Below are 17,439 nucleotides of genomic sequence, written 5' to 3' on the forward strand. Positions count from 1 at the left end.
GCTTTCCCTATCAACCGGAGTCTTTCCTCAGGCAGCTCCGCAGGCAGGAGGCAGTTGTGTGAACAGGTTGGGGTTTTGGGGAGTTATCCGAGTGTTGGGACCTCCAGTGTGTTTTCCCCTCCTCTTCCAGCAGCAATTAAAAAAAAAAAAGCAAATTAAGGGAGAGAAGGAAAAAGCTTTATTTGAGTGGCAAAGGGAGCATTGCTGCTCCAAGTGGATCTTCTCCAGCCGCCTTCTCCTTGCTGCTTTCAACGTGCCTTATTACTAATTCATTTTTAAACTGATCTCTCGGCACTCCCAGGGGCTCCTGGTAACTGTGTGCTTACAATCCCCCATTTGATAAAAATTTAATGAGCTACGTTATTGGCAAATACACTATTTTGCTGCTGCCCGTCCTGCCAAACAGCATGGGTTTTTGGACAAAGGAGGGAATTGGGGCATCACAGAGAGCACCCATAATGACCAAGCACCGTGGATGTGGCATCCCATGGCCCAGCCCTGCCATTGCTTGGCAGCACACCGGGTGATGTCCTCATTAAGGAACGAGCCCAGGCTCTCCAGGACGATAGTGCTCTCCAAAGATCTCGGATTAACCTGTGCAAGGGACTGGAGTCTTGTGTGCAAGCACGGCCCCATCCATGGCAGCCAGCACTGGGGCTTGGCTTGATCCGGGGGTGCTGCGGTGGCACAGGGGACACTCCTGGGGGGAGTGGGGGGGTGGCACTGTGCAGCCCGTTGGGTGTGAAGGTGCTCTCCAGCCTGACCACATTGCAGATGGCGGCAAAGCGCTTCTGTTCTGGGACATCCTTCAGTTTGTTTTTTAGTTAAAACCCTCCGAAAAGGTTGAGCATCGTGTCCCGGTGCTCCTTGGCTTCCAGCTCCCAGTGTTGTGGTGGGAAGTGCCCAATCACAGCCGCTGGGTTCCCTCCAGCCCGTGGTCCCGCCCTTTGCCTACCTCGGGTTTGCCCTATGCTACTTGTGAGGGAGCGATTAATGAGAAATTTGAGCTGAGGTCCAGGCTTCTCCTAATTGGAAGCTCTACAAGGGCTGCGGCTCTGCCCCCTTCACCAGGGAGCTCCGGGCTGCCTGGGGGACGATGGCAGGGACAGGCGCTGGGAGGGCAGTTTGTGGCCAGCTGGGAGATGGCCATTAGTTTATGGCAGGGTTTAGCATAAGCTTTCAGCCCAAATCCCTCCTCAGATCAGTGCCTGTCACTCCAGGGTCACTCAGGAGCCTGGAGCCCCCCAAAACATGGGTCAGAGATGTGCAGAATCGCTGTGGCGTGATGCAGCTTGGAGTGACATCAGTACTTTTGGCTGTTTGCAGGCACCAGGGAGAAGCCAAGACTCCTCCTTTGCTATTCCCTGATCGAGAAGAAAACTGGTTCCTTTACAGGCATGGGAACCTACAGGGTATTTGTCTAAGGAGGAGGATTTGAGGTTGGAAAGGCACAGGATTGTCCCCCTGAGAGTAAGCCTGGCCTGGCAGCGTGCAGGCGCTGAGGGGTATGAAGCACCGCAGGGACCTCCGAGCCGGCAGCGTGGGAGGCACAAGATGCTGTAGAAACTGCTTGAGACAGGGCAGCAGTCCAGGTTTCCTTTAGAAACAATAAGACTGTGTGCCATAGTCCTCGGGTTTATCTCTGCTGTCGCTGGCAGGCGGTCGTCGGAGCCGTCCCAGATTGCTGGCAGCGAGGGAAGGTGACGGCGAGCCCTGCAAGGCGGCCGGGTGCTCGGGCGGGAAGAGGGATGGGAAGCATCCTTAGGGAGAAGTGTCCCCAGCCTTGGGGAGCAGGGAGAGGCTTTGCTCATCATCATGCCTTACCCTACCTAAGACAGTCCACGGGAGCATGGCTTTCCCCCGCAGAGTTTTACACTCCGCCAGATCCGTCCATGCCGTGCTGTGCAGCAGGAGCCGCCGCCAGCTGGTGTCCAGGATGGAGCACTCCCCACGGGCTGTGACCACACCATATCCTCCGAAGCATCTGGCACTGACCCTGCGCCGCTACCAGGGCCTCTTCCAGCAGGGAAGCTCCTCTGTTCTGCTTCAACCATGCATAGCAAATCAACTGCTGGAAAATAAAGACCCAAGCTGCTTTTTTGGCCCAGGATGTGCTAAGAGCGGTCGTTAAATGTTTCTGGAGTCCAAGAAGCAAAAGGAGCCACTGCCGCATTCAGGCTTGCAGCAGGACGCAGGGTTCCCGGGAGCAGGAGGGGGAGGCGAGTCACGGCTGGCAAAAATTGGATGAAAAATGTATATTACGGAATTGTATTTCTCTTCTGTGTTTAAACTGCCTCAAGAAAACCACGCGCTTTTCTGCAGCTGGTGCCTCTGCTGATGCACGGAAAAAATAGCGGGGAGAAGATTAAAATTGAACTGGCTAGGAGTCTGTGTAATCAGGGAAAATATCTCAGTGATTTGCTATTATAATTTTCAATAACAAACTGCAGGGCTCCTGCCGCACTAATAATAACGGTTTGAATGAGGTGGGGAAAGAACCTGCCGTGGGGTGTTTGTGTGTGTGTTTGTGGGAAGCACTTACAATTTTCCCCATCTCCTAATTTTGAAGAGGTATTTTTAGTGCATATTTCAAAGAGCTTTACGTAAACACATCTGCTGGAGTTTTTGCTTGGCAATGTCTTTACAACCTTCTTTTCTGTCCCCCTCCCTCTCCTGGGACAAAGGAACAGTTTGACCATTTCTTTTTCAATCAGATGAGCGAAGCTGGAGAGCAAGAGAGAAAATAAAAGGGTCATTTTGCCAGTGCCAAAAGGCTTCTCAGCCGAAAGCGGTGGATTTTAGGAAATGCTGCAAGCAGCTCAGCCCACCCTTGCTGGGGCCAAGAGCCCAGGGCAGAGGCTCATCGGAGGTGGCTGTGGCAGAGAACCACGGGGATGTGGGAGAGCGGGGACCCCAACCTGCCACCTGCCCCCTCCTGTGCAGCCAAAACCTCCAGGTGAGGAAAGGAGAGGGAAGATGCAATATTAAATCACGTGTCACTTTTTGCATGTTACTCAGAAGCGGCAAGAGCATCCCTGGTGTGAGTGGCTGCGGGCACAGGAGTTCCTCCTGCTTCCCCTCGGGGCGGTGCGCCTGCCACGAACACCTGCGCCCTTGCACGGGCTGATGTTGCCAGTCCCCAGGCGAGACATCCATCATTGGATTAATGCCATTGAAACATTCACAACTAATAGGCTCATCAGAGATGCTTTAACCTTTTTCGTCTTCTGGGCTCCAGGCGGCTGGAGCTGCTTCTACCTTTTCACCAGGGGCTGTAGAGATGATGGGAACATGGAGCCAGCCAGGGCTGAAAAGGGCAAGGTAGTAAAGTTTCTGTACTGGCTTTCCAATAATCTGTCCTGAGCTCAGAAACGCTGTCTGTGCAGGTCTGCCAAGAGCAGTCAGTGCTCGGGGTCTCCAATGTGCTCATGCGTGTGGCCAAGTGTCCTGCAGCACACGCTCCCGCCCAGGCTGTGCGTCCAGCACCCAACCCAGCTGTGAGTGCAAAGTAACCTAAATGATAAAAATAAAAGGGTTGGTTAGCACAATCCAGCCCCAGCGTGCTTACGCCGCTGCTTGCAAAGCAGCTGGGAAGGGCAGAGAAGCTGCGGCCAGGCTGCATCCCGCAGAGGCAAGGGACGATGCTGCCGAGGTTGGAGAGATGGCCTCGTGGCAGGGTCTGGCAGCTGAAAGGTCACTAGGAAGGCAATTTGTCTGCTCTTCTCTCCTCTCGAGCAGAGGAGCTGAGCTACTGCAGGGGAAAAGCGTGATTGATGAAAGCGTTGTGGCAGGAGAGCGCCGTGGGGCCGGGGCAGAGGAGCTCAGCTGGGACGTGGGAGCCCGCAGGCAGGGGAGGGCAGCTGCCCACCCCGGCAGCGCTGAGACGCCAGCACGCAAGGATTTCAAGTGCACACCAAACCCACACCGACTGCATGTCACTGCAGGACCTGGGGGGACGGGTGTCGCTGGGCTCAGCTCTCGGTGAAGCGTGTGTCACCGAGTGCCACATTTCATGGCCCGATGAGATGGCACTTGGCCATGGCACTGAGCGCGGCGGCCCGGGATGGAGGAACGGGGATGGTTTGTGAGTTAGCTCTGCTCCCTGAGGCCGCAAATACCCTGTGCCTTTGCCCCGTCCTCTGTGAAGGGTGCCAGGATCTATCCGTGGGCAGGAAGGGCAGTGCAATCCCAGGGGGGCTAACAGGGGGGATTCAAGCCCCCAGGACCCACCCGTGGGGCTCACCCACAGCTCTAGAGGCCAGAGCGTGTCTTTAACAACGTCCATGAGGGGTCTTTGCTGAGCCCAGCACATCTCCCAGGTCTTGCAAACGCCCCATGGCACCTCCCCGGTCTTGAGTTTTCCTTGACCTCTGCAGAGAAGTGGCCTTATCCTGCCACCCATGTGCACGGCCACCACGTGCTCTGGTATGACACCCGGTGCAAAAGCCTCCTGCTGAGCCCACCAGTGACTCTCTAACCTTCCCCAGCAAACAGTGATGTCCAGTCCCAAAAGGATCCGCCATGGAGCGTGGGGGCTGCAGCCTGGTTAACTGGCCTCCATGGTGCCACCACAAACTGGCGGTGACACCCCAGCCCCCCAGGGAAAGGGACACAGGATGGGGTGGCATCAGGCGTTGGGGCTCTGCAGGGCACTGCCAGCAGCAGGGAGCCCGGTGGGATTCAGAAATGTGACATGGCTTTGGGAAAGGCTGGTGGAAAGTGGTTCAGGCAGTCTGCAAAGATAAACAGGGACACCCCCTCACCTCGCAGCCGGGCTGCCATCGCGTGCCCCACTATCCTCCAAATGGCTATAGGGTTTTATGGTGGTTTCACCCCTCCTCAAATTAGGAATATTTGGGTTCTTTCCCACCAGTGACCTTTTCTGCATCATATCTATTAGGGTAGCAATACATCATTTCCCTCTGCTGTCAACACAGTTGACACGTTAGGGAAGAAAAACATGGTAGATCCCAAATCTGATACCAAAATGCAGAGATGGGCTGGCTGGGTTGTGAAAAGCAGTGAAAGGCTTGGGCTGGTGGGAGAGACAAGAGCCCTGCGTGCCTGCTGCTTCCCTTCCAGCCATTGAAAAGCTGGCAAAAAAATTGCCATGAGCCCCCAAAACCCCTTCTGGACTGCAGAATGCTGCAAAGGGAAGGGACAAAGCGAGCCGTCCATGGCGGGAGGTTGTGTAGGGCATGTTTTGCTGTGAGCTGGCTGCAGGCAGCCTGGCGGGTGCCCTGCTGTGTGGGGTCTCCCCGTCAGGAGCAGGGATGCTGCTTTTGGACAGGTCTGATGGATAGGCTGGATTTCTGCATGGGGGAAAAAAAGAAAAATGAGTGCAAGCAATCAAGTTGTCTAATGGAAATGGAGAAACTCGGAGGGCAGGTGGGCAGCTACCTGTGGCCAGGAGCGCATCTTCAGGGGCAAACATGCAACCCATATGTTGGGCAGAGAGGCTGCGGTCCCCGTTCCAATAGTGGAGAAGTGTTGCCCCCCAGCAGGGCAAACCCTGGGCATCCTTCCTGCCTCCTCTTCCTCCTGCCTGCTCCTGCACATGTCTCCGCGGGCAGCACGTCTGCCCCAAGCATCCTCACTGCCCTCCTGGGGCCGGCTCCAGCAAAGCACCCACAGAGGCTTTTTCCTTTCTGCTGCAGGCAGAGGACCGGCAGGGGAAGGTGTGATAATGCTCTCCTTTGAGGCCACAGTAATCGTTTGCACCAAACTGCAAGCACTTTTATATCAGTCATGAAAGACATGAAAGACAACAAATAAAAAATATGTTTTTATATATATATTCAATCAATGCCTATGGAGCTTAACGCAAGGGGATTACCAGCCAGTTTAGAGTGTTAGCGACTCTAAGCGTTCATCAGAGGAGAACATTTGGTTGAATTGAAGCCAGCCTTTGATGGGATTGGAGAACAATTATTTCCATCAATAATTACTTCCGAGCCCAGAAGAAATGGCTCCTAGTGTGTTGCAGGACGGGAGTCCTTGCTTGCCTCAGGGCCAATATGTTTTAACCCCAGAACTTCAAAATCCCACTAGTGGGAGCAGGGGCTGGGGTAAGAGGGACATTACCCTCCGTGTCCAGGTCCCTCCTGAGAGGCAGCAGTGCTCCAGCATGCTGCCAGCCCGGGGAGGAACCCTCCTGCTTCCGCTGCTGGAGCTGATCCAGCCCAGACTTTGCACAGGTCATTAATTTGGGGACATTTTTAATGGATCCTAATGATTGAGCCTCAGAAGGCTGTTCTTAAAAGGGGTTCGGGAAAGGCCACAAGCTAATTAGCTTGCACAAAGAAAGCAATTAACCATGTAGCTTCCCGGATGGTTAAAAATAACATAGATGTTTGGGGGATTTTATTACTAGCAGAGTAATACATTTTTAAAGCCAGAGGGACCATCACCTCCTGCATGTCCTGGGCCAGAAATATTTCACCCAGCTTCCCCCCGCTGACCCCTGCCGCTTGTACTTGGCTGATGCACATCCTTAAATGTTCAGGCGTTACAAAACGGGCTCCAAAAAGGAGTCAGCTATTAGAGAAAGTGGGAGCTTGTTAAGAGAGAAAACACAGGTGGAAAGAGAGGGGTGACCCTTCTGCAGGTGCTCCTGTGCCAACTCCAGCCCTGAAAAGTGCTGCTCATGGCTGGGGCAGGCAGCAGGGTGTTCCACAAGGCGTGCAAGCCTCTGGCCGTGCCTAACTGGGGCTAAAGCATCATTTTAGCTTCACGTTGCTCTTTAACCACCCTCTTGGCCCCATTTAACCCTCCAGATGTACAGCATGCACCTGGCCCCAGCCCCTTGTTCCTGACCCCACAGCCCATGTGTGATGGCTGTGACAGTCTCTGCAGCCAAAGCACCTTCCTGGCACCCCTGAGCCGCTGTGGGGCTGGCAGGGGGACACACCAGCCTCCCCCTGCTCCAGGGAGTTCATGTGGCCTGGAGGCTTTGGTGTGCAAAGGGACAAGGTGGGTGGTGTGGCAGATGCAGCAGTGGGACCTTGAAGAGCTGACCTGGGGACAGCTAAACCCCAAAGCAGCACCCAGAGCCTGTTCCTGAGATTGGCTTCAAAATGATAATGGGAAGAAATGGGGACACTTTCTCCGCCAGTTGAGCCCAACCCACCATCATTCCTCCACCCCCACCCCCCCAGCCAGGTCGGGCTTGGGCATGCCGATGCTTGCTTTATTTATTCAAACAATACTCTGGATGACACCAAAACCATAGCATTCTTGGTGCCCCTGCTGGGTATGGCTTATGGCTTTCCATTAATCTTTCTGTTCTTTGAAATAAACCTCTGCGGGGCCTGAAAACCTATTTACTTTCCTCCCGAGTGTCCGAGCTCGGGTTTGTTTTCTCTGTTTGCATTCTTTTCTCCATTGGAGCTTGCCCTGCCCAAGTCCTGGTGTTTCTTGGAGATGTCTCATCTCAGGCTTTCCCTGCCCTGGCTCTGCTCCTCACCAACTCTTACGGTCTCCCCAGGGCTCTGGCAGGCACCTGCCTGGCCCAGGTGGTTCCCCTTAGCTCTGATGGGCTCTCCCAGGTTCTCCAGTTTGTGCTTTCACTAGGACCAGGTGTGTTTACTGGCCCAGCACCCTATTTGTAGGAGCAAGGAGGAAGGCTATCTTCTGGCTGCTAAAGCTTTGCTTCTGCCTGAGTGGTGGCAAGGGGGACAGGATGAGCACACCTGGCGAGGTATTGGCAATACAATACCAGGTATGGGGAATGGCATTTGAAATACAGAAGATTTTTTTTCTACCAGAGCGCAAGACCAGTGCTGTCTCTACAGAGCTGGTGAGCTAAAACCCACGATGTAGAGGAAGGTGTCTGGGGGTGCTGGTCTGGCTAGCTACCATTGCCCCTTGCCATCGCATCGGACCCAGAGACTGTGCTGTCCCTGCAGTATGGGGTGGTCTGGTTGCTCCTCGGCTGCATGATGCTTAGAGTCATAGAATTGTCTAGGTTGGAAGCGACCTTTAAGATCATCAAGTCCGACTATCTTGTGGCATCTCTGGCCGAAAGCCAAGCGCAGCATGCCCACGCTGGGGAGCAGCTTGGCTTGGAAATGGGACCATTTCCCACTGTGGGGCTGCGTGCTGTGGGCTCAGGAGCCCTGAGAGCAACCTGCAGCTCTCCTTCACAGCAGCACAGGTCCTGCCCGTGGAAAGGAAAGGGGATTCTCCAGTACATGGGAATCCTTCAGCAAAAGAGTCCAGCTGTAAGGACAACTCTTTATTGCTCCCTCTCTTTCCTGTGCTTCCTGCAGCGGGACCCTCAGCTGCCTGCCGTACCCTGCGGAGGACAGACGTCCCGAAAAGCTGAGTGGCCGTGCAGTCAGGGAGGCCTCCACCACCAACGGCTGTGCGAAAGGGACGGAGAGACGAGACCACGCTCGCTGCAGTTCACGCAGGTAGGAGCTGCGAGCGGGGTCACCCTGAAGCAGGGGGATGGCAGAGGAGGTGTCTGTGACTTTACTCAGCCCCTCCGGGGGCCCGTGAGAGCTGGGGATGGGTTAAATGACTGTGGGAGTGTACAGCAAATTTATGTAATTGCATGAAATCCCTGTGCATGTTTGTATCTGTAGTTCACCTCTACTCCACGTCTTGCTCTTACAGCCCCATGGCAAGTAATCCTGGCTGGAAGACAGGCAACCTGCTGGCATCCCTATGTGCCACCAGGTCCATGGGGTACCCTCTGGCTGGGCATCGCTCTCGGCAATTTCCCTCTCCCCACGCCTAGATCAGACCAGCAGCATTGGCTTCATTAGGACACAGCTTCATTATCAGTTCATCATTAGCCCCTGACAACTTGAGAGGGGAAAAATGAATTGAACATTGTAAAAGAAGCACCTAGGGTCTCTGAGCCCTGCCTGCTAAACTGTCTCTGGGACTAAAGCCTCGCCGTTTGGTTAAAGATGCTGGAAAGAAAGAGCAAGAAAGCACATTTCATATCTTCAGATTTCAGGCTAACCGGAACAATAATCTAAAGCGTATTTTTAATTAGACTTTGATTACAATCGTGGAGAAACAATTAAAATCGGATCAGCACAGGGAGAAAGCTTCCACATCAAAGACAAAAGGCTTTATCTTGCAAGAGGGCGAAGGGCTGTACGGAAACAGCCTGTGGCTATACGGCACAGAGGTTTCTCCCCGCTCTCCCTTGGCCCTGGCAGTGCCTGGCCATGGCCCTGGGCGAGGGGGGGCTGAGATGCATCCAGACCCGTTTGCTGGGGGGGGGGGGGAAGAAAATTCTGTGCTAGGGGAAAGCACCTGGGAGCTGGGATCCAGCACGCTGGTAACTGAGGTGGGTGTTCAGGTCCCTTGTTCAGGTCTTTAGGGTGGCTTTGGGCAGGTGTCTGAGCTTAGTGACAATGAGCTGCTCTTGGAAAAGACATTTCTTCTACCTTAATGCAGAAAAAAAGACCTACCAAGCCTGAAGTGTGTCTGTCATACGCCATGATATGATTCTACTGGTTGGTCAAATCCTTGGGAGGAGAAAGAGAGGAGTATTTGGGTGCTTCTCGAGGCCACAGTGTGGTTGCACCTCATTTGCTGAACCAGAAGCACTCAGCACAGTTATTCACAGTTCACAACTGAAGCATTAGTGTACAGTTTCATTTCGCAGAGCAATTTTTAAAAATATACTAAAAGCACTAAGCAATTGGCTTTTTATGATAGTGTAATTTTGCTAGTAGCAAATTTTGCTAGTCCCAGGTGAGCAAGTGTTGGGGGGCTGTGGAACTTGAGTGTCTCCTCCTAAAGTGATGTTGGCTCTGCGTTAGGACTTTCATTAATGATAACGTTTGTTCTTTCTGCAGAAAGCTGCTTAATTTTTGGCCTGTTTCCACAGTGAAGATCCCACAGTGTTTTCCAAAGAGGGGGCTGCCTTCACACATTCTGGCAGGGCAGAAGTGGGGGGAAAGGAGGCAAAAAAAGAGCACCCTTATTTCCAACAGTGATTTTGCAGGAGGCCTGGGGAGCTGGCTGAGCCCCCCACAAACCTCGGTCCCAGAGCCATTGATGGACCCACAGACAGATCTGGGGATTTATTTGGGGATCTATAGGCGGATTTGGGGATCAATATGGGGATCCACAGGCTGCCCCCATCTTTATGACCATTTGCTTTGGTTAACGAGTAGCTGCAGAGTACCTGATATATTTTCAGCCCAGTGCTCTGAATTAATTTAACCATGGTATTTGCTTTTCTTTGAAACACAACCCAATTTGGCATCATATGTTTAAAAAAGAAATTAATTTACAGGAGTTTTTTTTTTTTTTTCCCCAAGGTTTAACAACTGTGTAAGAGATGCATATCTCATTAAACTACTATACCATCTCAATAAATATATATATATTTCTAATCAATTGCTATTTAACATATGCCAAGTCTTTTATTAGTTAGATGCATCTGTTTGCGATAATTATTGTATGCAAATTAAATGCCAATTAATTATTTAAAGCATATTTACAAAGAGCAACGAAACCTATAAATCTGTTACGGAGTCGTTAACCTAAGCAAACATGTTTTAAATAATCAGCTGGCTTCACCATGGCGTACAGTAGCTGTCTCATTATATCTCCATTAAACCCATGGAGGAGACACTTCATTTAAACTGTGACCAAATTATTCATTAGAGGGTAATTAGGCACTCGCCTGCACCCTGGGTCCACCATGGGAATGTATCTCTCTGCCCTTGATGTCCCTGAGGTGGTGATGGCAGCAAATGGGGGACAGCAGTCCCGTGTGAGCTGATTCAGGCATGTTTTTATTATTTTAAATTTTTTTGTTGTTGTTTTTCCCCCTTCTTCAGCCCCTCATGTGATGAGGAGCGGGCACTGCCACCACCCCGGGTGAAGAAGAAGAAGAAGAAATCTGGTCGCAAGAAGCGAAGGAGGTAAGGGCAGCCAGGGCAGCGTGTGGGGCAGGAGGGTACAGGCAGCCATTGGCTGTGTGTTTGTGTGTGGCGAAATCCAGCGTAAAATGGAGGCTGGATAACCTACAGGGAGGTATGAGGGGCCAGAGGTTCCACAGGCCCAGGAATGCACCGCCATTTTCTTGCCCCCCCTCAGGGTGGCAGAAGCCAGGCTGGGGCTCACCCCACAGCCTGTCCTGGGGGGCTCTGGGCACCCCTGGCCCCTCTCCACCATGGGGAGATGCCCTTGGTGGCCGGGTAAGGGTTGGGGTGGCCAGGGAGGGTTGTGGGCAAGCCCTCCGGTCCCTAACGTAACCCCCCCCACCCCACCCCCCGCACCCCCCTACCCCTGCCTCCTCAGGTCTCACTCCTACAGCCCCTCGCCTGTGAAGAAGAAGAAGAAGAAAAGCTCCAAGAAGCGAAAAAGAAACAGGTATTTTTTTTTTTTCCCTTGAAAATGTAATTCCCTGCTGGCAGCAACTACTGGGGGGCAGGTGGGGTTTGGACAAAAGGTGGAAGACATTACTGCCCAGCGCAGGAGGCAGAGAGAGGCGTCAAAGGTCTGACTCTTAATAATGGCTGCCCAGAGGGCAGGGCCCCACGGAGAGGTGAAAGCCGGATAGCTGAGGAGAGGCAGAGTTGGTGTCCCTCTAGGCAAGGGGGGTATGAAATGAAGTGCACACCCAGTGCAAACTGAGATATGGGCTGTCGGGGTGTGGGGGAAGAGGCAGATGAGCCAAATCAGCGTAGAGGTCTGCAGAGCCGCCGCTTGCTGCCCTTGCTGTCCCATTCCTCATGGCTCCCATCCTCTGGGACGCCAATGGGATCGGCGCTCAGGCTTGCAGTGGTCCCTTTCCCTTCTCCCCCAGCCCACAGAAAGTGTCAGCATTTGGACCAGGAAAAGGTTCACACCAGCTCCCCACATCCACATCTTGGTCTTCCCTCCCAGCCCTGGGTGACTGCTTCCACATTCCCCTTCTGAAGCCCATTTTTAATTTTAAAAGCATGATTAAATTTTAAAATCGCAAATATTTCACTGGTTTCTCTCAACTGTTAAACCAATATTTGAGGAGAACAGCGGATGCTATCTCCCTTGGAAATTTCATGTATTTACAGTATATTGAACCAAAGAGAGAAGCTACCAAAAACGGATAACAGTGAAAAGTTGAGCTTGACTGTTAAAGAGGGAGAGAGGAGGAGAGACAAGGATATAGAAACTCCTTTAAAATACTTCCTTCCCAAGGAGGGAGTCTTATGCTATTTTATGGATGCCATCTTCTGACAGCAGTCCTGGGTCAGACGCTCCTTGGCTTTGAACCTTTAGTACCCATTTATGACCCTGCAAGCCAAGGATAAGCTGTAGCTGGTCCCAAAATGCAGGATGCTAAACCATTAAGCATCAGTGACCAATGGAGGTTGTTTCCGGACAGCTGGGACCACCTCACCTGCAGATCCCAACTGGCCTTGGCACAGGCAGTCTCACAGCCCCTCTAGGCAGGACTTCAGGCCATGTCTTCTGCAGGATGCTGTGCTCCGAGCTGAGATGGGACGCAGTGGGCTGTGCAGCATACTGGGGCCAGGCCTTGCTGCAAGGAAGAGTGTCCTCCGTGCTCTCAGGGCTTTCTACGAAGCCCACCACCGTGGTGGCTCCTGTGTCATCCCAGGGATGATTCAGGAGGAAAGACAGAAGCATTACGCTGGTTTGGCTGGGGGGCTTCTCTGGAGTTATACAGAAATGATTCTTCCTTTGACTGCTATTTGGTCCTTCATACAGAAACCCATGGACTGGACTCGCCTCTGCCCCCTCAAACTAAATGCAGTGCAAAACTGTGGAGGCAGTAACAGAGAAAAGGGACCCACCAGGGACAGGGGATGTATCTGGTATCTATAGATGTGTTATTCTGAGGATCATAATCTCAACTATTTGTAGAGTGTGCTAGTCACTTCTACCACTCCAGCACTTCTCACTACCTCCTTGCCAGCTGGCTAAAGGAGGGCCTGGCCTGTTCTGCCCACCTGATACATGAGGTCTTCTCACAGTGCACAGTCTAACGCTGGGCCTAACCACATTGTCTCTGATTCAAATTTCCAATTTTGTGAGATCCTGTATTCAATGTCCATATTTGTGTCTTGCAGGTTATCTTCAAAGAAGAGAAGACACAGGTAAGTTGACCAAGAGTGGGTGGTCCCTTAGAAATATGAGTTTAATGGTCTCTTCAAGATTTCACAAGGTTGATGCTCACTGGGTAGAGGCAGAAGATACTTTTCTTCTGTGTCTCCTTGTGTAATCCCCTCGGCTCCCTCCATCCTCTACGGGCCTGGGGCTACCCTCTCCCTATTCAGCCTTATGCATTCCTCAACCCCCACAGGAATCAGGTCTTCAGCCCAACCTGTGCAATCAAGCCCATAACTGGAAAAGACCTCTTGGTATAACCTAGCCCCTGGCAACCTCACCCATGTTGCATCGGTCCTGCATCTTGAGTCTTCATTTCTTTTGTGGTTTTGTTTGCAAACAGTATGGCATCCCCCAGCACTGCCCACCTTTGAAACATTCAGAGTCAGTGGCTTTCCAGGTGTGTACTGGAAGAACTCTCCTGATTCTAGCATGTGTGTACAACAACAAGAAGTATTCATCTCTTCTACGGGAAAACACAAAGCCACCAGGATGGTTGATCCATTTAAGGATCCTTTTTGGCCCAGCGCGTGAGCTAGATTTGTCAGCAGGCACTCGGACCCCCTGTGCTGAGGCAGAATCATTAATCCTTTTCACTTTTATTGCACGCTCTTGGGCAATCTAGCTGTAACATTGATGTGTGATTGTGCAGCTCTTTATCAGAACAGAAATCTCTGAATTAATTAGCCATTTCTTATTTAGTTCTTCAAGCCCCAAAAGTAAGAGAAAGGAAGAAAGAAAACACAAAAAACAGTAAGTAGTGATTCACGGTGTTCCCTGCTCTGCCTGCACAGAGCTCCAGGGCTGGGAAGTGCTTGGTGTGGTGGGTCCCCCAGAGCTAACGCTGGCTGTGCAACCCTAAGCAATTCTCAGGATTATTTTACAGCTAAAACCGGCAATTCTGGTTTCGCTGGAATGGGAAAGGGTTTGTAGAAATTGGAGATCTTTCTTCTCCCTCTTTTTTTGTGCCACCTCATTCAGTACTTTCTTTGTATCTCACAGGGGTGTACAGTGTCTTGTTCATCCAGCCCTGAGCAGAGACTCCAGCTTTTCTGGTGAGGGCAGCGTAAGAGGATGAACTCAAATCTGCAGAGTGCAGGGCCCCACAGCCTCCACTGTCCAAAGATCAGGCTGGCATGCTTACCGAGAAGGGTTTTAGCTCCTCCTTCTTTGATACTCTTGGAGGTTACAGTTGGGGCTACTCATGATATAGTATACAACCAAGTGTCTGAATGGGGGCTAGGGAAGAAAAGGGCCTGTTTGGAAGTGATGGAAGCTGTAAAAATCTGGGGTTGAGGTTCCCATCTGCCCTGGAGCGTTAGCAGAGCACAGTCCTTGCCCTGTGGGGCAGACAATCAAGGGGTATAGTATAAAATGTGGTTCCTCAGGGCTGGCCGGAAGGCCTGTAAGCCTCCTCTGTTTTTCACTTCCTTCTCTGTCTTCTTGGAGTTGCAATTTGTGGTTTCTTACCTGCTTTTAGAGCAAGGAAATTGTTCTGGGGCTGAACTCTGGGCACCAAACCCCTGGTTGGCTCTGCTGGGACTCGGGATACCCTACTAGAGGCAGAAACTGAGTTAGCAGATGGAAATCTGCTGGTTTGTTTGTTATTAGTAGGACCTGCCCTTTAATTCTTCCCAATGCAACTTTTAGCTCTCAGGCAGAAAGGAGGCAGAGGGACAATAACCCCTGTCACTGCCAGTGTCGCCTCAGTATGTGTTAGGACTGAAGATATTGGGAATCCATGAGGTGCAGAGCATATTGTGTTGCCTGCCCAGGCCATCTCTGTAGCATGCAGAAAGCCCATCTCCTTTTCTGATTTCTGCATGTTCAGTAGCACAGCCACTCCCCCCCCCCCCCGCCCAAACTGGGCTGCTATGCACCCAGAAATCACACTGGCAAAACTGAGGATTCCCATGTTACCGGTAAAAGCAGGCACCTCATCAACCCAATGTAGTACTGGCCAGTATGCAGTAGCCTACCGGTGTGGTTAAAACAAAGATCAGATGCCCTGCTGGTATGCACTGACCTGGGGGAACAAGAGCTGCTAGAATTGGTCTTCGGGGATAAACCAGGCAAGGCGTTTTAGCCCTCAGCTCGCAAATCAGAGCTGAGCCACTGCCGGTTTCTGCAAACCTTCTTATTGCTCCTGGGTGTGGATCAGATAGATCCCATGAGCCATCTGCGATCAGGATTTTTGTATAATCACGTTGCTTTGGCTTATCTTTGTGTTGAGCTACTGGTTATCTAAATCATACAGGACCAGTTTTTCCTCCTGCAGAAAGGGAAAACTGTTAAACTGGAGGGACTGATGCAGAGTGTAAAGAGCAAATGTGGAGATTTTCATACAAATCCACCATGTGAGGGAGAGATGTTCAGTGTTGCTGATTTCAGCTGCATGGAAATAAGGAAGGAGGATCCCAAAATGGGAAGTTTTTAAAAATATAATCATAGGTTTGAAAAGCATCAGAGATAACAGCCAGGCAGAGTTCAAGCGATTGCCCTGGAGGCTGCCCTTTTGTCTTAAAGGAGATGCTGTTCTCAAGCAATTGATCTGCTGAGTTTTTATAGTGGCAAATTGCTAAATGCTGTCCAAGCAGGTTGGATTAGTGCTGTCAGTGAGTGGTGTAGCGTGGTCATGAAACCAGACTGTTCCCGCCAGCTCACCCCTCATTAGCTTTGCCCGCTGGCACAGCGATGCCAGCCTAAGCAGTTACATTACCAGATCTAAAACAACTGCTGTGGCGGGCAGTGATGAGAGGGAATGGGCACAGAAGGTGACAGGTAGCCTGCCACCCACATCACCCTGCTGCCTGCGTGCCAGACTTCAGCTGTCGGCACAGGCAACAACAGCCCTTCAGTAATAGGATCGGGTAATCCATCAGTAATAGCCTCAATGGAGCAAAATAAGCACAGCAGGGCATGGAACGTGGGCCCCTGTGTGCACAGTTTGCTGGTAACTGTCCTCTGTCCCTGTAGGAAAAGGGAGCAGTAGTGACTGGACACCTATAAGAAGCCAGGTAAAATGGTCCTGCCCCTCACGTAGGAACCGTGCGTAGTGCAGGCTGCAGTTAGGGAAGTTGTATGTTTATGTAGCAACCATAAGAGCTGCCCATAGGACTGGCTAGACGCCCCACCTAGAAAGGGAAGGCTGGATGGTACTGAGTGTGCTGTATTTGGAGCCTGTCCTTCTGCATCTGCTCTTTAACAAGGAGCCTGCGCTACAGAGAGGGTTGGAGTGAGGAATGGGAGGGTTGGAACTTTGTGATGGGTTGCCCAGAGGGATGGTGCTCAGCAATGGGAAGGTCCCTGGCTGTCCTAGGGTAGAGCGCTGGATGAAGGGCAAGCACATGGCTCTTTAAGGTCTTGAAAGCAGAAAGGATTGGTGCTGCCTGCTGCGCTCCTGCATGCTAGTCCACAGGTCTTCCTTCCCCCAGCGGGCTACTGAGCCAACCTAACAGCTTGTAGTTAAAATGCTAGCATGGTTCTTGGTGAGATGGTTTGCCTTGATGTCAGAGTAGCGATGAAGGGATGGAGAATTTCTCATGCCCTGGTGTCCTGCGCAACGTTTCATACACCACTCACTTTGGTTTAAAATACAGAGCTTTTGATTTGAATGTTATTGACTTCAGCCTCCAGCTGCTGGCTCTTGTGTGGCCCCCAGCCTGCGAGCCTAATGGTGGTTTTCCTCTCTGCTTCTTAAAGCTCCCGTGGGCGCACCCGGAAATCTCATCGCCATCATCACCGCAACTGCCACTCTCGCTCAGAGAGCTCAGACTCCCACTCCCCCAGCTGTCGAAGAAGGTAATGTCACTGCTCCCTGAGCTGGGTGTCCTGCAACACTTCCCAGTGGGCTCAAGGATGTGACTGCAATAGCTTGTGTGACACCACCACACCCCCCACACCTCCCCCCCCCCCCCCCCCCCCCTCCCCCCAACCTCTCTGCAGAGCCGCGTCTGATTGTGGTAGTAGTTATGTAGTTATGTCACATACCGGCAGTTGAGTTTCTTGTGGTCTCTGCCATAGAAAGGTTTTGGCTCAAGGAGCAGTGGCTGCAGCTTTTTGGTACAGCAGTCACTTCTAATCCCCATGGCTGATGATCAGCCCATGACAGCTGATTCCAGCCTAGTCCCCCTTCCCCAGCCCAAGGGCTCTGTACTGCTGATGTCCCAGCAAACCCTTAAACCTGGTCTTAGCAATAGAAATATATTTGCCCATGGCATTCTATAGCCACTGTCTTTGACCTGATTAAAATCTCAGTCCTGTGGATGACAGATGCATCCTGGGGCCAGCTAAGTGGATGCTGGTGCTAGATTCGGCATCACTGCAATATCAAGTCGCATAGTTTATACT

General features: G+C 51.8%; 1 protein-coding gene across 1 annotated transcript in view; it reads left to right on the forward strand.

Moving 5' to 3' along the window:
- SRRM4 (serine/arginine repetitive matrix 4) overlaps positions 1–17,439 on the forward strand; it is a gene marked incomplete at both ends in the record, with an annotated part of 45,337 nt that overhangs the window by 13,454 nt on the left and 14,444 nt on the right. Inside the window, 6 exons of the mRNA XM_082491877.1 lie at positions 8,271–8,414; positions 10,815–10,898; positions 11,278–11,349; positions 13,053–13,079; positions 13,792–13,842; positions 16,792–16,890. Of these exons, the coding sequence (XP_082348003.1) occupies positions 8,271–8,414; positions 10,815–10,898; positions 11,278–11,349; positions 13,053–13,079; positions 13,792–13,842; positions 16,792–16,890 (477 nt within the window). The remainder of the gene's footprint in view (positions 1–8,270; positions 8,415–10,814; positions 10,899–11,277; positions 11,350–13,052; positions 13,080–13,791; positions 13,843–16,791; positions 16,891–17,439) is intronic.

Source organism: Vanellus vanellus (genome assembly GCF_965231255.1).
Source record: "Vanellus vanellus genome assembly, chromosome: 16".
Classification (NCBI taxonomy): domain Eukaryota; kingdom Metazoa; phylum Chordata; class Aves; order Charadriiformes; family Charadriidae; genus Vanellus; species Vanellus vanellus.